The sequence below is a fragment of the Nicotiana tabacum genome, chromosome 13, assembly GCF_000715075.1.
Source record: "Nicotiana tabacum cultivar K326 chromosome 13, ASM71507v2, whole genome shotgun sequence".
NCBI lineage: Eukaryota > Viridiplantae > Streptophyta > Magnoliopsida > Solanales > Solanaceae > Nicotiana > Nicotiana tabacum.
Genome location: NC_134092.1, coordinates 112,521,701 through 112,547,757, shown reverse-complemented (window position 1 = coordinate 112,547,757; position 26,057 = coordinate 112,521,701). Strand labels below are relative to the sequence as shown.

General features: G+C 38.3%; 1 protein-coding gene across 1 annotated transcript; it reads left to right on the top strand.

Annotated features, from left to right (window-relative positions):
• The first annotated feature begins 247 nt into the window (after positions 1-247).
• Positions 248-1,205, top strand: LOC107790937 (RING-H2 finger protein ATL78-like). Its single transcript, XM_016612909.2, has one exon. It carries the CDS (start codon positions 365-367, stop codon positions 1,004-1,006), a length of 642 nt encoding a protein of 213 aa, XP_016468395.2. The 5' UTR covers positions 248-364; the 3' UTR covers positions 1,007-1,205.
• Positions 1,206-26,057: the final 24,852 nt, after the last annotated feature.

Sequence of the window (26,057 nt, the reverse complement as noted above, 5' to 3'; positions counted from 1 at the left end):
GTCAAATGATATATTTGGAGATTTGATTCACGATAATGCCCATATCCACGTGGCAGCCTACTCGGCAGTCGGCAATGAAAGTGGGGCTGGCTCCATCTTGAGTGGATAGCCCATTAGCTTAAAGCATTTTCCTTTCCAAAGAGGAAAATTGCTACTTCTAAAAGATACCCGGGCTGGTCGACTTAGCAATTGTTTATAATAATGGCTTAGAACTCTCAAATAAAATATAATATACTTTCATATTAAGATATATACAAAGGGGAGACTTCAATTTATTCAACACCAACATATATACAAAGAAAACACACATTCTCTCAACCAAAAATACATGGCAACTACTTCCACTATATTCAATTAAGAATTAATGGAAAACTTCCACTACTCAAGAAGACTACTTCTAATACCAACTACATTGCAACAATACCGCCCCGATACCACCGTGGCGCCGCCTCCGGCAACCAGAATCAGTCACGACACAACCGATCAACCATCATTTGATGCAAATGTTGTGATGGTATTGTCTGTACTTATATGTTCCATAATTTGTTCACTTATAGTGAACTGCCTAATAAAGTGTGCATTGAGATGCGCTAACCGAGTATTGGCAGACTCATCCTCAAACCATACAAACCCTTCTGTAGCAAAGCTAGCCAATACAGGGATCAAGAAAAAAGCCCTCAACACATTCCCAGTTTTAACCTATACTACTGAATTGAAACATCCAGGGATTGACTCTGAGTGTGTAATTTGCTTATCAGAATTTGGAGTTGGAGAAAAAGTTAAGGTTCTGCCTAAGTGCAACCATGGCTTCCACGTCAAGTGTATTGATAAATGGCTGAATTCCCACTCTTCTTGTCCTACTTGTAGGCACTGCCTTATTGAAACTTGCCAAAAAATTGTAAACGGAGGCACTTCTGTTACTAGTACATCGGCACCAGTTAAAGAAATCATAATAGGGATTGAATCTCTCCAACGTGAAGGTGTTATATCTAACAGCCTAAGTTAGTTAGAAAAATAGGAGTAGTATCTAGGTAGAAGCTTAGCTCCAGTTTAATTGTTTCTTTCTTCTTTCTAGCTACGATAAGGCCAACGCCAGTGTAGCTTCCCAATGATTCATTACTCTTGTATACAAAAAATTAATTCTATTTCGGGTTCTTTATTAAACTTATGTCTACTCCTGTAAAAAACAGTTACTCCATATTTTCTTTATTCAGATACATTATAAAGAATCGACAAATTAGAAAAATTAAAATGCGCTTCCTCAGTTCCTTGTCCATGTCCATTTGCCTTTTATATCTAAAGATGACTAGATTTGATCAAAAAAGATATTTTTATAAAGAAACTCTTCACACGTTTTTAAATAACTAGTTTCTGTGCATGCTGCGTGTGTATCCAGTATCAATTAGTATAATATCTATCATCACATATTTGATTACATCTTTTTTCTCTTTATCTCTAATAGGATGGAAGCTAGTTTTACGTGTGAATATGTTAATGTTTTTTTTGAGAAAGGAGAAAAGATACCGATGAAATAAAAATAAGATGATGAAATTTCAAGTTAATTTTAAGTGATCTCTCTAAAATTAATATCTAGAAATGAAAATGCTAAATGTTTTTTTTCTTTATTGGTGTTTTTCCACTAAGGGTGTGTTTGTTACGAAGGAAATGTTTTCCATTAAAATATTTTCTTGAAAAATGAGTGATTTTTTCATTTATTTTCCTTTGTTTGGTTGGTGAGTGAAATTTTTTTTCTAGTGTTTGGTTAGAGAGTAGACAATTTTCTTTTAGAAAAATAATTTTTTATGCTACTCTCCTCACCCTCCTTCCCCCAATATTTTCTAGTGTTTCATGTGCTCCCCTCCTCCTCCTCCCCCCTCCCCTCCCCCACACACACAGAGATACCCAATGTTTTTAGGATTCTATTTTCTTAAAGAATTTAATTATTCTTTTAAAATTTACACAAACCGAAAAAACTAATGTGTTGCTTTATTTTTTCACGCAAAAATAATTAATGTTGAAATTTGTGTTCCATAACTAAAAAGAAAATACTTTTCTTTGTTGAAAAAGAAAGTACTCTTTCCACAATATAAAAAGAAAGTACTCATTTTGTCGAAAGGAAAGAAAATACTCTTTACTATATCATTTTGTTGAAATGAAAGAAAATACTTTTTCTACATCATGAAAAAAAAATATTTTTTTTGTTGAAATGAAAGAAAATTCTTTTTTACATCATGAAAAGAAAATACTCATTTGGTTGAAATGAAAAAGAAAGTACTCTATCTATAACATAAAGAACTTACTCTTAATAATATTTCAATTTAGGGTAGGGGTGGAGGTCAGGGGTCAATGTGGGGGTGGGGTGGGGGGAGTCAGGGTAGGTTGATGGGGAATAGGGTGATAAAGGTTAAAAAAGAGTTTTGGAAAATATTTTCCCTTCTCTTGATAGGGAAAAAAATATTTTTCAAAATATTTAAGTCAATAAAATATGAAAAAATTGGAAAACATCTCAAACACACTGTAACGACCCGATTGATCGTTTTGAGTTTTAGCGCATCGTCCGGCAGTTTGAGGCATTGAGTAACTTCACTTTAAGTATTATAAATTGTACGTGTTGCCGGATTGTATTTCGGGAAGTCTGAAGTTGATTTGGAAAGAAAATTTTAATTTCGAGAGTTTTAAGTTGGAAGAATTGATTAAGGTGTGACTTTTGAGTAAACGACCTCGGAATCGGGATTTGAAGGTTCCAATAGGTTCGTATGATGATTTTGGATTTGGGCGTATGTTCGCTGAGTATTGGATCACCCGGGATTATTTCAGCGCTTATAGTGGAAAGTTGGCATTTTAAAGGTTTTAGAATTTCTTAAGTTTGGTTTGAGGTGGAATTTGGTGTTATCGATGTCTGTTTGGAATTATGAGCTTTGGAATAGGTTCGTGTCGTGATTTATGACTGGTGCGTAAAGTTTGGCATCATTCCGGAAAGTTTAAGTGTGATTGGGACGCGTTCGGCAAAATTTAAATGTTTAAAAGTTTAAAAAAGGTTTCGATCGTCAATTCATAATTTTGATATTGTTTGACGTGGTTCGAGGCTTCGACTAAGTCCGTATCATATTTTGGGAAGTGTTGGTATGTTTGGATGGGGTCTCGGGGGTCTCGAGTGCGAATTGGATTGGAACGGATCGAGTTTGGACTTGGGAAACTGCTGAGGTACACCAGGTTTGGTGCGACCACTCCTGCGAAGGATTTGGTCGCAGGTGCGAGACCGCAAAAGCGGCCAAGAGGTCACAGAAGCGGTGCTGGAAAAACTGGGCAGTGGTCGCAGGTGCGAGAAGGATTTCCGCATCTGCCTCCGCAGCTATGGAGTTGGAGAGGTGTGGCTGGCCCCGCAAAAGCGGAAGGGATGACGCAGGCGCGGAAGCGAGAGGAGGGCCGCAGAAGCGCCCTCGCAGGTGCGAGCTTTGGGCCGCAGGTGCGGCTGGTCGGGGCCTAAGTGACTTCCGCAGGAGCAGACATTTTTCCGCAAGCGGAGCTGCTAGTGCGGCTGGGGTGCCCGCAGGTGCGAACATGCCTGGGCAGAATATATGTTGCTCAATCACGATCTTTGCTCATTTCACTCATTTCTCTCTTGGTTTGGGCGATTTTTGGAGAGCTTCAAGGGGAGACATTCATCATCTTTGGCAAGGTAAGTTATTCCCACTTATTGTAAGTTAAATATATGGATTTTATAAGGATTTAAATATGAAAATTAGTAAAAATTGTGGGAGTTTGGTAGAAAACCTAGAATTTGGTATTTTTGGATTTTGACCACAAAATTGGATATGGATTTGGGAATAAATCATATAATTGAGTTCGTATTATAGTGTGTAATGTTTATCTTCAAAATATTTCGGAACCGAGCACATGGGCCCGAGGGTTGACTTTATCGACTTTTCGAGCGGAGTTGGGAATTTGTTTAAATCGATTTATTACAAGTATTGGAGTATATTTTTATTGGTTTGCACATTTGTTTGACTAGTTTCAGATCGTTTGGCCTTACATTGAAAATTTAGAGAGGTGTTAGAGCCGGTTATGGAACTACCCCTAGGTAATATTTATTGTTGTGTGCAACTAGTTGTGGGCGCTACGTACACACGATGTGACGAGAGTCCGTAAATAGCTAAAGCATGATTATGTCCGAGTAGACTTAGGACTTTATCATATTATGTTTAAATTGTTTGGACTTATTTTTCTAGTTTAATTAATTGAAAATTTTAACTGAAATCGATTTAGAAACATATAAATATAGTAGGTCGAGATTTATCACCTTGAGTTGTTGCTAAGATATTTGATAAATGTAAAGGGGTATATTAATTATTGTGCCCATGTACTGTATTGTAAACACGTGCCTCATGATTCGGTAATTTTCTTCCTTTCTTGTTGAGCGGGTTGAACGCCTCGACAGTATAATAGATGCATCTATGGTTCATGCCACTCGACTCTCGGCAGTGTATACATTATTCTGGTTCGGGCCGAACGACCTCGGCATAATCGTGCGTTATATCGCTGGTAGTCCGAACATTCACGAGATTATCTACCTAGTTCCACTGATGCCCAGCATTTTGTATAGTATTCCTTATTCCTTTGATATTGGCGTTTGACATTTTCTAAGTTGTTACAGTAAAATATAAGACTGAAAAATTCATACTTTAAAAGAAATATTTGGAAGATTATGTAACTTACGGAATTACCCCATTATTGTTGTGTGCTTCACATCTACTTATGATTCATTATATTGCTTTATTGGACCTCTAGTAAGTGTTGATGTCGACCCCTCGTCACTACTTCTCTGGGGTTAGGCTAGATACTTACTGGGTACACGTTGATTTACGTACTCATGTTACACTTCTGCACTAAATGTGCAGGATCTGACAGGTTCATTTGGTGATCATCTTGGCGCGTAGGCGCACCTGTTGATGGGACTTTATGTGAGCTACATTCCAGGCTACGCATCGCAGTCCACCGAGTGTCTATCGTACTGTTTATTTTATCCTGTTTTATTTAAATTCTGGAGAGATGTTGTATTATTATTGTACTCCTTGGAAAATGCTCATGCACTTGTGACACCGGATTTTGAGGTTATACTAGTTAATGCTTACGGTTTCGTATATTATTATCGCCTTTCATTTCTTTCATAAACTACAAATGTTGTATGTTCCCGTGGATATAGAAATGTAAATCTCTTTCATTATTAAAATCTATGATTTCGAAAATAATAAAATGAGTAATTAAACTGATAAATTATCGTTGGCTTGCCTGACGACGGCGTTAGGCGCCATCACGACCTATAGTGAATTTTGGGTAGTGACACACACCCTAAGTAATGTGTTAAAATAAATTTTAAATTTTTGCCCTCTACCTAGAAGAGCAAAGGGATCTTTCTAATTTGATAAGTGGCAATTGCCAAGTGTTAGATGTAGATATGAGAAATTAAATTTTTTTGTAACTTAATTGTTTAGAGTAAGGTCTAGGTGGTACTATGTGTAGCATACCATAGACCGTAGGAGCCTTGTTTTGGTAATATGCTTCCCCATCTCTTGTAAGCTTAACTGCATATTTATGAAATACACCCAAGCCATGGGTGGTTCCTTTTTTAAAAAAAAAATTACATAAATATTATTAAGCAATATGTTTAAGTTATTAAATAAAATTTTAACGCAAAAATGTAAGTTTCTAAAAATAATGAATATTGATCACATTTAACTAACTCAATAAAGAAATCTTAGTTTCACATAAGTCCTCGATATCTTGTTGTGATTTGTCAAATATTAAAAAATTTAATTTTTTATCTTTTAGAGATTTAGGAATAAAGAGGTTGGCATTATAATTCATAGGAAAAAATTGATAAGTTATAATATAAAGTTTAAAAATAATTAATGTTGAGTTAATATTTTTCGGAAAAATAACATGAACACGGTTGCGTAAGTACGGATGATTTTCTCGGACGCCACCAACTCTAACTTGTGCTAGAAGTACATGTACAGAGAGACTCAATTTTATACAAATTGACGTACATACCATAGTTCAAATATTTAATTTGGAACAAAAGTGTACATCCAATGGAACTTTAAATTCTACATCAAATTCATGAGATATGTACATTCCTAATTTGTATGTCTTGTTAAAAAAAAATGTTATAAACGAATTGTTTGATATTTAGTAGTTCATTTTAACATCCTAAAAATTAGGAGTTTACATAGTGATTTAAATAAGGAAAGCTTTAATAAGAAAAGTTTTAGTTGATTTTAAACTCCGAAATATCAGAAAAATAATAAAATGACTATTTCTATATATTATGAAAATAACTTAAATTATTACTTTTTCCAATGTAAAATTTATTTTAAAAGGGTAATAAAGGCGAACGACATTTCGCTAAGGGCCTTCGTGCTTTTAATATAGTATAGACTAGTCTTAGAGTACGCGTGTGTGTGTATTTCATATTAACTAGTCTTAGGGTACGTGCGATGCACGTGAATCCTGTCTTAATGAGTATAAATTTATTTAAAAAATAGTTTTGAGTTATAAAATAAAGGCGTAAGTTCCTAAAGATGATCATGAATATTGGTTGTGTATGACTAACTCAATAATTAAACAAACTATCTCAGAAGTCCTCAATCGTCAATAATTCAACTTAAGATTTGTTCAAGTTTTTAATTTCATAAATTCAGTTTCGCAGGCAAGAACCGTAAAAATATAAATAATCTAGAAGGATACAACTTATAACATATAAGCAGACAACTAATAATCTACGATTTTTAAATAACAAAATCAAAGTGCAATAATAAACAAAAAAAGACATTTAAAAAAGAAGAAGTAAAGCAAGCTTAAGAGAATCTACAATTGAAAGCTAGGCGATAAACCCGCTCATATTTAGCTAATTATATCATGGATTAATAATTAAGGAATCTCATAAATTATCTTGTTAATTTGTGCATTTAAAACTTTTGAAAGTTAAAAGTATAATATTGAATAATATTATTGGTGCAGTAGTCTTGTATATTTTTATAAAGTGAAACTATCTACATTATTATCCAAGAACCCGTACCTCTTTTTTCTTAAATCTTTTTATTCTTCTTTTATCTATATTTTTAATTATTATAATTATTTATATATAATTTTGCAAGACCTATACGAAGTGATATTTTAATAATCTCTAAATATTATAACTTTCTACATAGTTCGAATAAGAAAATAAATCAATAAGCAAAATTTTAATTAATTTTAAGCTATTAAATATTAAAATAATAATTAAATAACTATTAAATCAACAAAAGTAAGTTGTAGAAAATTTTCAACAAACGTAACCCATGAGCACGTTTTCTTATTTAATTAACATGTTATGGTGAAGGATAAAAATTAGGACTTTCTTACTTAGTACAATAAGGAAATATTTAATAACCAAAATTTTAGGTGATTTAAATGCCCTAAATATTAGGAAAATAACTTAAATTACGATTGTATTCAATGTGAAATTTATTTTTAGAGGGTAAAAAAGGCGAACGACATTTCGCTAAGGGCCTTCTTGCTTTAAATATAGTATACTAGTTTTAGTGTACGTGCGTTGCACATGTGCGTCACGTTAATCAATATAAAATGTATACAAAATTATTAAAAATAGCAAATGAGGTAAAACTAAACGCAATATATGTTTAAATGATGAAAAAAAAATATTAGTACATTGATATAATATATAGCTGAATTCAACATTTTCCGAATGACTTTAGTGTAATTAGTTCTATAGTATTTATAGTTATAAATATGTCACGACCCAAAATCCTAACATGTAGTGATGGCGCCTATCTCAATACTAGGCAAGCCGACATCATCAATAACCCATGATTTCCTTTAGGTTTGAAAATATAATGTTTAAACACAATCCAAAAATCTTGCAAATACCAATACAAACACTTCCAAAATATGGTGTCACTGAGTACATAAGCATCTATATATTACAAAATCTGGAAAACATGGTCTATATTGAACTGAGACCAAATACAATAAACAAGAGGATAGGGAAGGAGAGACAAGGTTTGCGAAATATGGCAGCTACCTCTGAATCTCCGAAAAATTAACTGTGTGAAAGAATCAATACCCACTATGTCCGGAATTATCTGGATCTGCACACGAAGTGTAGGGTGTAGTATGAGTACAACAAACTCAACAAGTAACAATAATAAATAAGGAACTGAAAGTAGTGACGAGCTTCTCAGCTAAGTTCAAATACAGTACTTTCCAACATAAAAGTGTAGGCATGCTTTCAAGTTCAACATTTAAAACTCCACAGTAATTTCATATCAAATTTGACTGAAACAGAAGATAATGTTTTTACGAAATTTCTAAAATAGTAATATATGACAGCTGAAGTGCAGCAGTAATGAAATCAATGCATCCTCTCAGAGTAACAATCACTCATTCCTCCCATTCACTCCAACCTCCGAGTCACTCATTCCTCACAGTCACTCATTCCTCACAGTCACTCATTCCTCTCAATCACTCAACATTTGGCACTCGCACTCGCACTCAGTAGGTACCTGGGCTCACTAGGGTTGTGTACAGACTCCGGAGGAGCTCCTTCAGCCCAAGCGCTATATCAAGCCAATCATGGCATATAACAATGAAACATGCTGAAACGCGCAGCTCGATCCCATAAATATCCTCACAATTAGGCCCTTGGCCTCACTCAGTCATCAACATCTCCAATCTCCCGGGCTCAAGATGTCATGAAAATCAGCCCAAAAATGATAATTTGATGTATCAATAAATAGCAACAGAGGCTGAGATATGATATGAAAGGAATGAATATGACTGAGTGTGAAATTATAATTAGAACAAATAATTCAACTACTGAAATGACCCCAGTGGGTGCCAATAATAACAGCATATGTCTAAGCATGACTTTTAATACGAGTCTCAGCTCCATTTTCTCTAACACGTAGAGAATGTACGGATATCAACAGATTATTCAACTACACAGTTCCATAAAATTTGACCAAGTCACAATTCGTACGGTGCACGCCCACACGCCCGTCACCTAGCATGTGCTCACCTCAAAACCAATCACATAACACATAATCCAGAGTTTCATACCCTCAGGACAAAATTTAGAATTGTTACTTACTTCAAACCGTATAATTCTTTATTCCGCTATGCCTTTGCCTCGTGAATTGGCCTCCAAATGCCTTGAATCTAGCCATAAATAATTCGATTCAGTCAATAAAAATTATTGGAATTAATTCCATAAAAAAATACTAATTTTCCAACAAAATCCGAAATTTAGCTCAAAAATTGCATGTGGGGCCCACGTCTCAGAACTCGACAAAAGTTATAAAATCCGAAATCCCATTCAACCATGAGTCTAACCATACCAATTTTACCAAAATCCGACCTCAACTCGACCTCCAAATCTTCAAATCTTATTTTCAAATCCCTAAGTTCAAATCTCTGATTTACACCTCAAAAACATGTAATCTAGTGGGATTATTCGATGATAATTCAATATTATGGAGTAGAAATGATCACAAGTGATTTAGAAATGATCACAAGTGACTTACCTCAAGATTTTCCGTGATTTCTCGGACCCTTCTGTCTTGTACACTACTGAGTGCTTTCGGCTCATTAAGCCGTTTCTGCGGTCCACGCTTCTGCGACCAATCTGTCGCTTATGCGGCTAATTATGCTTCTGCGGAGCTTTGTCCGCATTTGCGGACACGCTTCTGCAGTCTTGCCCAGCTCCCCTCACCTCCACTTCTGCGACTTTTGAGTCGCTTCTGTGGACCTTGTGCACCTGTGATGCCCATAGCGCTTCTGCGAGCCAAGTTCCGCAGGTGCGGTTGCACCAGAAGGCAGAAACTTCAGCTTTCTTCTACATCTGAATTTGATCCGTTAACCACCCGAAATTCACCCGAGGCCCCCGGGACCTCAACCAAATATACAAACAAGTCCTAAAATATCATACAAACTTAGTTGAGTCTTACTGCTTAAGCTTCCAAAACTAGAACCCTTCTTCCGATTTGACTCCAAATTATCCGTAACCGAACTCGACCACGCACGCGAGTTTTAACATAATACGGAGCTTCTCAAGACCTTATGCCTATGAACGGAACTTAAATTCTCAAAATGATCGACCGGGTCGTTACATCCTCCCCCTCTTAAAGAAACATCTGTCCTCGAATGTGCCAAGATTCGCTTCGAAGTCATCAAATCACTGAATGCACACCTCCATCATACACCTGCTGGTGACCCTACGTCACCCCCAATCCACATAAGCCAGACGACACCATCACAACTGTAATTTATCCCTTCCACCAATATCAATAAGCCTTAGAGTCAATATTTCCACCATCTGCTCGTTTTCAAAAGATCCAATTCTAAATCCACACCCGGTATCAGTCTCAACTAGTTGCAACCACTTATGCCTACACCCATAGAGGTACCACCACACAACGTGACACACCACACATAGGTCCATAATAACATTTCTGATCACAATATCTGCCGGAAATCAAATTCAGCACCGGCACTTAGCCTCATATCCGTTAGAACTCTATTTCAAACCCCCACAACACTGACAATGGTGCAAGGAACATGAATACCTCATAATTATACACCCGAACCAACAAGTCACAACTAACACCACCGGGCACACCCCGCAAGCTAAAACTCAAGAAGCCCAGAACGAAAATGACTGAATATGTAAGGAGAAACACATAAGAGAATTACTAAACAAGCTCGACAGGCACAACTCTCTAACAATACTATTCTATGAATCAATTTACAAGGAAAACCAAAGTATATGAACAATTCACAAGGATCTCATCCTGATATAACTTCCATCGCGGTACATAGCCCGGTTCGAACTCATCAAATCACATGAAATCGCGAGGGTCCCACCCTCAACTCTGAATCACAAGTATTATGTAAATCAAACCAACTGAAACCTTCCACTAGATCAATTCTGTCACAAAATTACAACAAGTATTGGCTCCCACACCGGTGGAGCATCAAAATCACAACTCGTAACCAAAATACTCAGGAATTACATCAAGCCTACCGTAATGGACAACATGAATTCACTACTAGTCTCGTAACTCCCAATAACGAATAGAAACAAATGATAGACACGGCTACCACTCATAGAATCTCCCAACAAGGGCAAACACATAAACAAAATAATAAGTCATGAACTCATCCATGGGTGGAGCAACAAATAGGGGAACTCACCCCGATAAGCAGAGTTATAACAAAATACGGATAGTTTTCTTTTATAACAAACCGAAAGCATACTTGTATAACATCACCTGGTGCAGCGGCCTCAAGCCTGCCATATAGAAACACATCAACGGGCTGGACCTCCCCCTCTTGGGCGCCCTCTACTTGCTTGAATACCACGATGTGACACACCTGCCCGGAGCCTGGGCAATCTCTCACCATGTGGTTAGTATCTCCACACTCGAAGCAACCCCTCTGCAGACGTGGATATGGGAACTGTGCGGTACGGGTATTCTGACACCCATGAGCATCTAAAACACCGTGCGAAGCCTGAAGTACAAACTGAACTGGTTGACCCATAAAACCTCTACCATGCCGCACCCTGCCTCCAAAATAAGGACCAGTGGATCTCTCCGGTCTACGAGGCCTCCTCGTCTCCCTGTCCTCTCTCTCCTGATCTCGCCTGTCCTCTCTCTCCTGGCCTCGCCTGTCCTCTCTCTCATGTTCCCACATGCCATCTATCCGGCGAGCGATACCTATCACCTGCTGAAATGAAATATCTGACTCCAACTACCGAGCCACGATGAACCAAATATCATGCCTGAGCCCCACAATGAACCTACGAACTCACTCCCAAACTGTAGCAACCAAAGTAGGGGCATGTCTAGCCAAATCACTGAATCCAATAGCATACTCTAATACTGACATAGTGCCCTGACGCAGCTGGTCAAACTCCGCGCGCCATGCACCCCGAAGGGACTGAGGTACAAACTCTCTCAGGAACATCTCTGAAAACTGAACCCATGTAAGTTAAGCTGCATCGGCCGGGCTACCCAACTCATACGCCCGCCACCACTGATAAGCCGCTCCCTTAAGCTGGAACGTAGTATAAGCAACCCCACTCGTCTCAACAATGCCCATAGTGCAGAGAATGTGATGGCACTCCTCTAGAAAATCTTGTGCACCCTCTGAAGCCAAACCACTAAAAGTAGGAGGGTCATATTTCTTGAACCTTGCAAGTCTAAGCTTCTCTTCCTCAGATGTTGCTGCCCTAACCTCGGGCTGAACTGGAACCATAGGCTGTGTCGCCATGACACCTGGAACTTGACCAACATGAACTCGCTGCTCTGGAGTGTGGGAGGCGGGAGTCTGAGTCCCTACCACGGTCTGTGAAGTAGTTGGTGCACCAGGAATCAACCCCGCCTGAGCCAATGTACCAAACATGCTCAGGAACTGTGCGAAAGTCCGAGTGTTTGCTAGAAAACTTCTATGTACAACTATTCAGAAATAAGGATAAACAGTGCAATACAAAAACTAGAAGGTGACTCAGAAGCCTGCAAACGCAGCAGCAGGTTTACCTTGAGTCTCCGCAGCAACGATCCGCACAACTACTAACGATCAAATACCTGGATCTGCACAAAAAATGTGCATAAGTGTAATATGAGTACACCACAGCGGTACCTAGCAAGTATCAAGACTAACCTCGGTGGAGTAGTGACGAGGAACAGTCAAGACACCTACTGAATTAAATAACCTGAACAAATATAAGTGTAGGAACAACATAGTATGATATCTATATAAGGACTACACATAATGACAATGACTCTAATACGGTAATTGCAGTAAGAAAGGAAAATAATAACTAACAGCAAAACACCATAATAATGACGCAGTTTGAAATATGGTGAACACAGATAGAGGAAAAGAAAGTAACAACTCAACAAAACATAACCGCTTTCACACCAGGCTCCAGCCATTAACCATTCACGAGGTACCGAACCTCAGAATATTCACATTTCACGGGTCCTAATTCCGAAACCCTAAACACTTGGCATCTTGTGCCCTCTTTACCAATTTAATACTCAACAATACCAAGGTCCATCCTTTTAGCTGATAAGAGTGATTAACTACGTGTATTTTTGTGCAAGTATTTTAACATAGTTCATGCCAGCTAGTAAGTATAGAAAAAGAAACAGACAACACATAGAATGTCTTTCCATAATTTTCCACGAAGTAGAACTCACACAGGTAAGTGCACCACTACACAAATATCAACAACAAGAATGCCCCCATGCCTTCATAAGTCATCACCAATCAATCCTTGACATAACCCACCTTGTCTCGCCACGTGTGCAATAATAAAGTAAGTGCCCGCCTTGTCTCGCCACACGTGCATAATAATGTTCCCACCTTGTCTCGCCACATGCGCAACCCATATATATATATATATATATATATATATATATATATATATATATATATATATCCCGCCTTGTCACGCCGCATGTGCAAATATCAATAGTAACAATAGCACGGTAGAAACCTCGTGCATCACAATAACAACAACCGCACGACAGAAACCTCGTGCATCACAATAACAAATACAACAGCAATAGTGACAATAAATACAAGAGTACGACAAGTAAATCAACTCAAGAACTTTAAATCACAAAGAAAATAGTAGACTAATTCACAAGGAATAACCACAATAGAGAATACTAGGCGTAATAAGAATAGGTTAACAAGGGAGAAGATAATATGTAACAACGATCCCACAATATACGGTACAACAATAAGAGAGCTAACACGAGTCAAATAATTCCAATTAAGGACATGTCATCTAAGATATAAGATATCTAAACTTCTTTTAAGGTTGGGCAATTACGAAGAAGATACAACAAATTCACTTAAGGATAAGCAGCGGAAAGATAATCATAACCTCAATTAAGACTAAATAATTACAAGAGAGATAATAATAATTTTAAATAAAGATAAGCAGTTATGAAAATATAGCATAACAATAGAGAAGGTAAAAAAATCTTCAGTTAAGTCAAATAAGAGTCAAATAAGCAATGAGAGTGGATCATGAAGCAATTAATTCTAATTAAAGCAGGTAGGGGTGAAACTAGTAATTAAGGAACTTAATCATAATAAAAACAATTTCATATTCAGTGAATATAAGGACCTAAGGACTCTAAAAGGCCATCTTTCCACGAATAAGCCCGAGTACATACTCGTCAGCTCGCGTACACGGACTACAATTAGCATAGAAGACTCAATCCTAAGGGGTAGTCCCCCACACAAGGTTAGGCAAGATACTTACCTCAAAGAAGACAAACTGATACTCAAAATGCACTTCTTGGGTGAGATGACCTCCGAACGGCCCAAATCTAACCAAAGTAACTTCAAACCACAAATAAAACTCATAAGAAACTATTTCGGATCATAAAGCCTCGATCTTTATCAAAATCTAAAAAACACCCCAAAAGAAGATCCCCGAGCCCGCACCTCAGAACCCGACAAATTTCACAAAATTCGAATACTCATTCCGATACGAGTTCAACCATACAAAAATTATCAAATTCCGATACCATTTGGTCCTTCAAAACATCAATTTTCATTTATGAAAGTTTCTTCAAAATCCCCATTTTCCCTCAACCCAAAACACTAATTAAATGATAAAAATTAAGACAAACTCATGGAATATAATAAAATCTAGGAGAAGAATACTTACCTAATCGATTTGCTTGAAAAACACACAAAGAATCGCTCAAAACCAAGCTCTGCATGTCAAGATATGATAAAAATAGCCTAACCCTCGATTTGGAAGATATATTCTGCTGCCCAGGTGTTATAGCATAGCGAACGCGGAAGACTACTCGCGTTCGCGAAGAAGGAAAAATGAAGGCTGCCCATATATGCTTCGCGAACGCGGAGAGGAAAACTTGATGGTCAAATGACTGGGCTACGCGAACACGTGAAGGGGTGCGCGAACGCAAAGGATGGGGTGGCATACCTTGGCAAACGCGGGAAGAGAGACTCGAACGCGAAGAGGAAAAAGTCTCCAGCGCCCAGCTCCTATTTTCTACTACGCAGACGCGAGGGAATAGCCGCGAATGCGAAGAAGGGGAATGCAGAACTCCGCGGACGCGATAGGAAGGATGCGAACGTGAAGAAGAAACATTTCATCCTCTAAAATAACACTACGCGAACGCGAGGACAAGGACGCTAACGCGATGAAGGAAACCAGATGACAGATTCAACAGTTCAAAAATAGAAGAAAATGGCTCGTGGCCCATCCGAAATACACCCGAGGCCCCCGGGACCCCGTCTAAACACACAAACAAGTTCTATAACATAACACTGGCTCGCTCGGTATATCAATTCACATCGAACAATGTCGAAACTACGAATCGCACCATGAATCAAACTTATGAACTTTCAAATCTTCCAACTTCTAAAACTCGCACCAAAACCTAGCAAACCAACCTGGAATGCCGTCAAATTTTGCAGGCAAGTCCCAAATAACATAACGGAGCTGTCCCAACTCTCGGAATCGCATTGCGACCCCGAAATCACTAAAGTCAACTATTGGTCAAACTTCTCCATCTTCCAAACTTCAACTTTTCCAATTTTCGCCGAAATACTTCAAATTATCCTACGAACCTCCAAATCCAAATCTGGACGCACTCCTAAGTCCCAAATCACTACACAAAGCTGTTGAAATCATCCAAAACCCATTCCGGAGCCGTTTATATAAAAGTCAATTTTCGGTCAACTCTTACTGCTTAAGCTTCCAAAACTAGAATCCTTCTTCCGATTTGACTCCAAATCATCCGTAAGTGAACTCGACCACGTACGCAAGTTGGAACACATAATACGAAGCTGCTTAAGACCTTATGCCACTGAACGGAACTTAAATTCTCAATATGACCGGCCGGGTCGTTACACCTAATGAACTTTGAAACTTCCAATTTCTACAAGCGACGCCGGAACCTATCAAATCAAGTCCGATTGACCTCAAATTTTGTAGACAAGTCATAAATGACATAACGAAACTATTCAAATTTCCAGAATCGGATTCCGACCCGGATATCAAAAAGTCAACCCCGCGGTCAAACTTCCCAAAAATTCGACTTTCGCCATTTCAAGCCTAATTCCACTACGGACCTCCGAATAATTTTTCGGACACTCTCCTAAGTCCAAAATCACCATAAGGAGTTATTGGAATCATTATAATTCAAATCCGAGGTCGTTTACACATAAGTCAATATCCGGTCAACGTTTTCAACTTAAATTTTCAATTATGAGACTAAGTATCTCATTTCACTCCGAAATCCTTCCGGATTCGAACCAACTAACCCGGTAAGTCATAAAATAACTGTAAAGTATAACTTGAGCAATAAATGGGGGAACAGAGTTTTAATACTCAAAACTGTAGGGCCGGGTCGTTACAATATATTTTATTATATAAGATACAAATATACTATGTTGTTGTATCTCATCCAGCATCTCTTTGTAAACTCTACGTTCATAATGTCATTATACATAAAAATAGTTTTTCATTCAAAGTTAATCTAAATTATAGCCAAATGAACCTCTTCTTGTCTAAAAATAGTTATCTGGATTCTTAATGATTTAAGTCTAAATTTTCTTGTTTGCACGCTCATCCAATATAAAATAAAAGTCAATACTATTTAAACTCACTATGAATGCACTCTGCTAATAACAATTTTGAAATTTCAAGAGTTCACAATGTCAAGGTCAATCTTTCAAAATTATCGGGGGGGGGGGGTGACAAATTTATAGTTATTTCAAGAGTTAAAAATACATTAGTTTAACTTAGATTTAAAAAATTAATTGTAGTTGCAAATTCACATAGTATGGTTGTAGATTAATTTATTTCTAAATTAACACCATTTTAGTTCATACTTCTATAAATTTAAAGTTAAGATTAAATCAAAACTCTTAAAAATTTAACAGGGAAAAGCGAACATACATTGCTGATGGACGTTCAATATTTTTAGGTAATCAATTATTGGAAATTTGGATAAAAACAAATACTACTACATACCTTAGAGGATAAGAATTAAAAACTTAATGGCGTACTAAACTCCAAAACAATATTTTATAAAAAGCGGTTAAATAAGGAAAAATATAATAAGGTAAATTTTAATTGAATCTGAAGACTTAAATACTAGGATCTTCTTAAACAAAATTTTAGTTGATTTTGAAATCCTAAATATTAGGAAAATGTAACGTCCCAACCGGTCGTTTTGCCTTCTAGAACCCCGTTCCCCTAAGTAAGACTCCACGTATGTGCTTTTACTGTTTTATGACATGCAGGGATGGTTAGTGTCACGACTCAATTTCACTTATAGGTCGTGATGGCGCCCAACATCACAGCTAGGCAAGCCAACTGGTGAATTTAACTCTTCTTACTTGCAAGATTTAAGAAATATATACAAGGTTCTGATTAAATAAAAATCAAGAAAAATAATTAAATCCACAATTCTACTAAGTGTGTGCCAAGACCTGATGTCACAAGTGTATGAGCATCTAGTAGATTATACAAACTTATAACCACTGTCCGAATATGAAATAGACAGAATACAAAATAAAAAAGAGAGAGACTCAAGGGCTGCAGAACGACTCAAGAAGAAGCTCACCACTAAGTCTCGAGATATCTGGGGTCTGCACCGGTAGCACCACCTGTCGCACCTGTCTCAGGTCCTGCACAAAAGTAGTGACGAGAGGTCGACTCTGACACTCACTATGGTTCAATAATATAAAAATAGTATTATTTAAATAGAGATAGTTTATGTGAATAACAATAATTTTCTTAACAAGCAGAAATAAATAATTCTTTTCAAATTCAAAAATTTTTAGTTAATCATTTATCTTCAGAAATTGCAATAAAATGTCAAGGCATCGTATAATTATTATTATTATTAAGCATGATTCATGCCGAGGTTGTTCGATCCGGTCCAGAGTATCGTGTACACTGCCGAGGGATGTGCGGCATGATCCATAGATGCATCTATACTGCCGAGGCGTTCAGCCCGCTCCACAAGAAAGGAGGACATTTTCTTATGGACCTCCGGAATGAGAAGTTATTTTAAGGCTAACACATAAGGATGTACAATTTCTAGTAACAGTCAAGTAATTTGTACAAAAATTCAAGTATGTGAAATTTCGGCCTTTTGTTATTTCCTCTAACAATTTCCAATATAATTCCAGTACTTTAATTAATAAAGAATGCAATTATTACAAGTAATTCATGCTTTGAGTCCTAAACTACCCGGACATAGGATAATTAGTAGCTACGCACGGACTCTCGTCACCTCGTTCATACGTAGCCCTCACAATTAGTAATAATTAATAATTTAAATTACCTATGGGGTAAATTCCCTCTTACAAGGTTAGGCAAGAGACTTACCTTGTCTCAAAGTCCACTTCACGATCACAACGTCGCGTTAAAGCCTCAATTCGATGTCGAAAAATCCGAAACTAGCCAAATATTATAAAAAATAATTAATACATGCTTAACAATTCGAAATTAGAGTATCAGATTAATCAACCCACCCAAAATGGTAAAATTTTTAAAATTTACCTTGGGCCCACGTGCCCGAATTCTGAAAATTTTCGGAGAAAATCATTACCCATAATCTCAAGAACTCAAATATATAATTTTCATCCGATTCCATAACTATTTTCATGGTTAAAATCTCATTTTTATCAAAACCTAGGTTTTTCATCTAAACTCTTGATTTCCATAATTTACATGTTATAATCTACACATAATCTATGTATTTAACTCAAGCTATTTGAGCTTTTTGAGATGGGTTTTACAGTTTCTAGTTGAAATTCCCTCTCAAAAAGCCCCAAAATCGTCCAAAAATGGAGGAAATATGGGCTAAAATGGTTGAGTCTCGTTCCTTTAAAGCTTTATGCCCAGACAACATTTTCGCTTCTACGGCTCAACAGCCGCTTCTGCGGCTCTGTATCTGCGGAAAGTACCTCGCATATGCGGCTTCCCCCTTAGCCGTCTCGTTCGCTTCTGCGGTCAGCGGCTCGCATCTGCAAGATCGCTTCTGCGGTGCATGCGTCGCATCTGCGCTCCTCGTCCGCACCTGCATTGCCTTCTTCACACCTACGCCTTCGTAGGTGCGGTTCCTTGATCGTTTCTGCGGTCCCTGGGTAGCCTTGGTTAATCCACTTCTGCGGCTTGTGGCTCGCTTCTACGAGCTCGCACCTGCGGCTGGCCAAGCGCATGTTCGATTGCAGCAAAAGCTTGAAGCTTAAGCTGCCGCTCCAAATTCCAAAATTTGTCCGAGCCTCATCCGGTTAACACCTGAGGCCCTCGGGGACCCGCCCGAACATACCAATAAGTTTGAAATCATAAAATGGACTCACTCGAACCCTCGGAACGTGTAAAACAATATCAAAACTAAGAATTATACCTCAAACCAAATTGATTCAACTTAGAATTTTCGAATTCTTTAAACTTACTCTGAATGCTCCGAAACATTCTTAAACTACTTGGAATGACACTAAATTTTGCGTGAAAGTCTTAAATCACCATACGAAACTATTCCCAGGCTCGGAACTCCAAACCAAATTTAAAGAAATTTTAAAACCTTCAAATCGCTAGTTTTCACTATTAAGCGTCGAAACGCTCTCGGGTTGTCCAAAACCCTATTCGAACATGCACCCAAGTACAAAATCATCATACGAACCTATTGGAACCGTCAAATCCCAATTCTGGGGTTGTTTTCTAAAGATGTTGACCGAAGTCAAACTTTGCCTATTAAAGCCAAACTAAGGAACCAAGTGTTCTGATTTCAACCCGAACACTTCCAATTCCCGAGCTAACCATCCCCAAAAGTCATAAAATAGTAAAAGCACATACGGAGAGTATTATTTAGGGGAATGAGGTTCTATAAGGCAAATCAAACGGTTGGGACGTTAGAGTTAGTTCGAAATTCGGAAGCGTTCGGGTTGAAATTGGAACACTTGGTTCCCTAAGTTGGCTTTAAAAAGGCTAAATTTGAGTTCGGTCAACATTTTACGAAAATGATCCCGGAATCAGGATTTTACTGTTCTAGTAGGTTCGTATGATGATTTTAGACTTGTGCATATGTTCGAATCAGGTTTTGGACAACCCGGGAGCGTTTCAGCGCTTAATAGGGAAAGTTAGCAATTTAAAGGTTTTAAGGTTCTTTAAATTTGGTTTGAAGTAGTTTTTGGAGTAATCGAGTTCCGGTTGGAATTTTGAGCCTGAGAGTAGTTCCGTATGGTAATTTAAGACCTGCACGCAAAATTTGGTATCATTTCGAAAACTTTAAGTATGTTTCGGCTCTTTCGGAGTAAGTTTGAAGAATTTGAAATTTCTTAGTCGAATCAATTTGGTTTGGGGGATGATTCTTAGTTTTGATGTTGTTATTTGCATTCCAAGAGTTCGAGCGAGTACGTTTTATGATTTTAAACTTGTTGGTATATTCAGACGGGATCCCAGGGGGCTTCGGGAGTTAATCGGACGCGGCTCGGACCAAGTTGGAACTTGGGAGCAACAGTTGAAGCTCCCAGCTTCTGGTGTAACCGCACCTGCGCATGGGCAGCCGCAGGTGCGAGCTCGTAGAAGTGAACCACGAGCCGTGGAAGAGGCCAAGAAAGGGGCTGCCAGTGACCGCAGAAGCGGGGAAATGAACCGCACCTGCGAAGGCGCAGGTGCGAGAAAGGAAGTGCATGAGCGGACGGAGGTCGCAGGTGCGACGCACGCACTGCAGAAGTGGTCTCGCAGAAGTGAATCGCTGGTCGCAGAAGCGAAGGAGTCATCTAGGGGAAGGACCGCATCTGCGAGACCATTTCCGCAGATGCGGTTGGTGAGCCGCAGATGCGAAAATCGCAGAAGGCAGAACCTTCATTTAAGTTGGGGCTTAGCCATTTTTGAGCCCATTTTCTCCATACTTGGGATATTTTGGAGCTTCTTGAGAGGGGTATTCACCTAAAAACTTGGAGGTAAGTTAATTTTACTTATTATGAGTTAAATACATAGATTATGGGTAGAATGTTATATATAAATTGTGAAAATCAAGGATTTAGATGAAAAACCTAGGTTTTGATAAAAATGAGATTTAACCATGGAAATGGTTATGGAATGGGATAAAAATTGTATATTTAAGTTTTTAAGATTATGGGTGATGATTTCCAACAAATATTTTCGGAATCCGGGTACGTGGGCCCTGGGTAAATTTTAGAAACTTTACCAATTTGGGTTGGTTAATTAATCTAATAATTTAATTTCGAATTATTGAGCATGTATTGATTAAATTATATAACATTTGGCTAGTTTCAGATTTTTCGGCACCAAATTGAGACTTTAACGCAAAATTTTGATCAGGAAGTAAGCTTTAAGACGAGGTAAGTCTGTTGTCTAACCTTGTAAGAGGGAATTTACCCCATAGGTGTTGTAAATAAGTATTTGTTTCTAATTGTAGGGGCTACGCACGTACGAGGTGATAAGAGTTTGTGCGTAGCTACTATTATGCTATTGTTCGGGTAGTTTTAGGACCCAATTCATGAACTATTTGAAATTTTGCACTATACTTGTTAAATTAAGATGCCTAAATTATCTTAGAACTTGTTAGAGAAATTTTAAAAGAGTGTTAATGAAATTTGTATTACCTTGGATATAAATCATTAATAATGTTTTAAGTGAGATGCTTGTAAAATATCCTTCTCTTCTTGTGGAGCGGGCTTAACGCCTCGGTAGTAGAAACATGCATTTATGGATTGTGCCGCACATCTCTCGGCAGTGTACACGTCACTCTGGATCGGGTCGTACGACCTTGGCATAAATTGTGCTTAATAATAACAAATACACGATGCTTTGACATTTTATTGCAGCTTGTGATGATACATGATTTATTGGAAATTATTAATTATGAAAGAATTATTTAATTCTGCTTGTTAAGGAAATTATTGTTATTCACACAAACCATGTTTATTTAAAAATATTTATCTTAATATTATGGACCCATAGTGAGTGTCGAAGTCGACCTCTCCTCACTACTTCTTCGAGATTATACTTGATACTTACTGGGTACACGTTCTTTACGTACTCATGCTATCCTTGTTGCACTTTTTGTGCAGGTTCTGAGACAGGTGCATCAGGCGGTCCTACTGGTGTGCATCCCCGATATACCGAGGCCTAGTGGTGAGATGCCTTTCCCGAGTCGTTCCGCAACACCTAGTGCCTCTCTTTGTATTAGTGTTCTGTCTATTATGTTCGGAAAGTACTTGGAAATTTTGTATAATCTGCTAGATATTCATACACTTGTGACACCAGGTCTAGGAACATACACTAGTAGAATTGTGGTCTTGAAATTTTTATTTTGGTTTTTATTTAATTAGACTTTCTATTTTTCTTAAATCTTGCAAGTAAGGAAAGTTTAATTACACAAAAATTTATTAAAAGAGAAAATATATGTTTAATTCATTAGTTGACTTGCCTAGCGGTGATGTTGGGAGCCATCACGACCTACATGTGAAATTTGGTCGTGACAACATGGTATAAGAGCACTAGGTTCATGTAGGTCTCAAAAGTTATGAGCATGCCTAATAGAGTTTTGTGGATCGGTACGGAGATGTCTGTACTTATCTTCGAGAGGCTATAAGATATTAGGAAACTACATTTCTTCATCTCCTATCGTGTAGTTGGTGTAGTACTAAGTATCATTCTCTTATTCTCTCACAGATGGTGAGAACGCACTCTACGAAGGTTCTAGACCAGGGAAGAGCTGCTCCCCTTATTGTTAGAGACCGAGGCAGAGGCCGATGGAGGGCTCCATCCCGTGATAGGGGACGAGGATGTCCTAGGGTTACTCCATCTATGCTACCAGTGGGTCTAGTAGGGGATCCTATTATTGAGAAAAAAGGCGAGGTGCCTACAGTAGAGTCAGCCCCGGTGGATTTCACGTCCGCACCGGGATTTCAAGAGGCCATGGGTCGTATGCTGCGGTTCATGGATACTATGACTCATGCCAGTTTAGTTCCGGTAGACCCATCCACATCTTAGGCGGGAGGGGGAGTACAGACCCATACCGCACAGGGTCATGGGCATGCAGTTGTGGTATATCAGACCCAGGGTGCATGTAATGACCCGGCCGGTCGTTTCGAGAGTTATAGCCTCATTTTCCCCATTTCTACTTCTTTTTGTGTTATTCAGATATATTATGTTATATCGGGTTAGTTGGTTCGGGTCCGGGAGGAACTCGGAGTGAAATGAGACACTTAGTCTCATAATTGAAAATTTGAGTTAGAAAAGGGGACCGGATATGGACCTATGTGTAAACGATATCGGATTCAAATTCTGATGATTCCAATAGCATTGTATGGTGATTTTGGGCTTAGAAGCGTGTCCAGAATATTATTTGGAAGTCCATAAAGGAATTAGGCTTGAAATGCCGAAAGTTTAATTTTTGAGAAGTTTGAATGGGGGTTGACTTTTTGATATCGGGGTCGAAATCCGATTCTAAAAATTGGAATACCTCTGTTATGTCATTTATGAATTGTGTGCAAAATTTGAGGTCAATCGGACATGATTTGATAGTTCCGGAATCGTTTGTAAAAATTAGAAATTTCAAAGTTCATTAGACTTGAATTGAATTGGACGGGAGTTATTTTGTGCTTCGCGAACGGGAGGCACTGAACGCGTTCGCGAAGAAGAAAAGTCTGGGCAGTGAGTTTAATTGGGTGATTTTTAGAGGAAACCATGGGGTTAATGTTCTTAACTCAATATTGGTTAAATTACCCGAATCCATGGTTATTTTTATCATTTAATTGGTGAATTGAGTTGGAAAAAATTGAAAACCCTCTTGGTTTAAATTGAAGATTTGAGGGTCGAGTTGGGGTCGGATTTTGGTAAAATTGGTATGGTTAGACTCGTGGTTGAATGTGCTTCTGGATTTTGTAACTTTTGTCGAGTTCCGAGGCGTAGGCCCCACAGACGATTTTTGAGCTAATTTTCGGATTTTTATGGAAAATCATTATTTTCTTATGGTTTTAATTCCAATGAATTTTATTGACTGAAACGAATTATTTATGACTAGATTCGAGGCGTTTGGAGACCTACTCACGAGGAAAGGACATTGTAGAATAAGAATTTCACGGCTTGAGGTAAGTAACAATTGTAAATCTAGTCCCGAGGGTATGAAACCCCAGATTTCGTATCATTTTACTATTTTGAGGTGACGCACATGCTAGGTGACGGGCGTGTGGGCGTGCACCGTTGGAAATTGGTGACTTGGTCCGTCCCGTAGCAATTGTAAAGTTGCATATTTTGTTGAAACTATATGATACTCATATGTTTTAGAAAGAGTTTCTGTAAATTGGGTTGAATGCCATGTTTGGGCCTTGCGCCAGTGTTGTTTGGACCCTTAGGGGCTGTTTCTTACTATCCTCTCATTGTTTTCGATTGAAAATCTATACTCAGTCATGTTTATACTTGTTTACCGCATAACTCAGTTTTATGACTTTATTTTTTATGCATATAAATGTTTTGGGCCGAATACCCTATTTTACTGAAATGCCTGAGTGGCTTGAGAGGTTTATGACTGAGTGAGGCCGAGGGCCTGATTTGTGAGGATGAGTGTGGATCGGGGCTTCCCGCCTGCAACATACTTTATTATTATAGCACGTGAGTTTTCCGTGCAGTACGTGAGTTGTCCGTGCATATTAGAGCGCTTGGGCTGAAGGAGCCCCTCCGGAGTCTGTACACACCCCCAGTGAGCGCAGGTACCTACTGAGTGCGAGTGCCGAGTGCTGAGTGACTGGGAGGTATGAGTGATTATGAGGTATGCCCGAGTGGCAAGAGTGATTGTGATTTGTGAGGTATGCCCGAGTGGCACGAGTGACTGTGAGGTTTGCCTGAGGGGCTGTATATGAGTGATGTTTTGCCCGAGGGGCTGTTTATGATTTCATCATTTTTGCTCACGTTTGCATTTTTCCTCTGTCTGAAAATTGTTAAAAAATATCTTTAAATGATTTCTACTAGAACTAGGTTAAACGAGATATTTTGATTCAAATCCTGATTTTAAAAGGCTGTGGTATTTTACTGAGATTTCCCGATATGAATGTTATATGCTTTATTGCTCGTCACTACTGCTCAGTCTTTATTTATTGTTGTTACTTACTGAGTTGGCGTACTCACATTACTCCCTGCACCTTGTGTGCAGATTCAGGTGTAGCTGGACACGGTAGCGGTTATTGAGTGTTCTGGTTGCAGATTTTCTTGGAGATAGCAAGGTAGCTGTTTGGCGATCGCAACCCTTGCTCTTCTCCCTCTTATCTTCCTCTAGTTGTATTTAGCTACTTTCCAGGCTGAGTTAGCCTTGATATTGTTAGACAGTTTGTAGTAGATGCTCATGACCAGTGACACCTTGATGTCGGGCTTTTCTTTTCCGCACATCTATTTTTCTTTGATTTGAACTCCTTAAATGAAGGTTTTATGTTAAATAGTATTGAAATTATCTTTGAAAGGAAAATATCGGTTTGTTTGGAAATGAGTCGGCTTGCCTAGTTCCACAATAGGCTCTATCAAGACAGATTAAGTTTTTGAGTTGTGACAGTGCACTACCTGTAGGCGGAGCCCAGCCCGTGGCAGCAACAACCCTTGAGCTCAGACCAGTTGCGGCCGGTGAACTGTAGAAGCTATTGGACAGATGGACCAGGCTTCATCCTCCTGTCTTTGGGGGGTGAGCGACATGAGGATCCCAGGACTTCATTAATCGGTGCAGGGACAAATTACACAACATGAGGATATTTGAGTCCCATGGGGTGGACTTTGCTACCTTTCAGTTGGATTATTTATGATCAAAAAAATAAAATTATGAAAACTCCTTTGTCTTATTCAGACCCTTTCCGTAGATGGTGGTAGTCCTATTTTCTTGGCAGACCAACAGATTTTCCTCCCATGACTTGGGACAAGTTCACCCGTATCTTCCTGGATAGGTATATTCCACTCTCTCATAGGG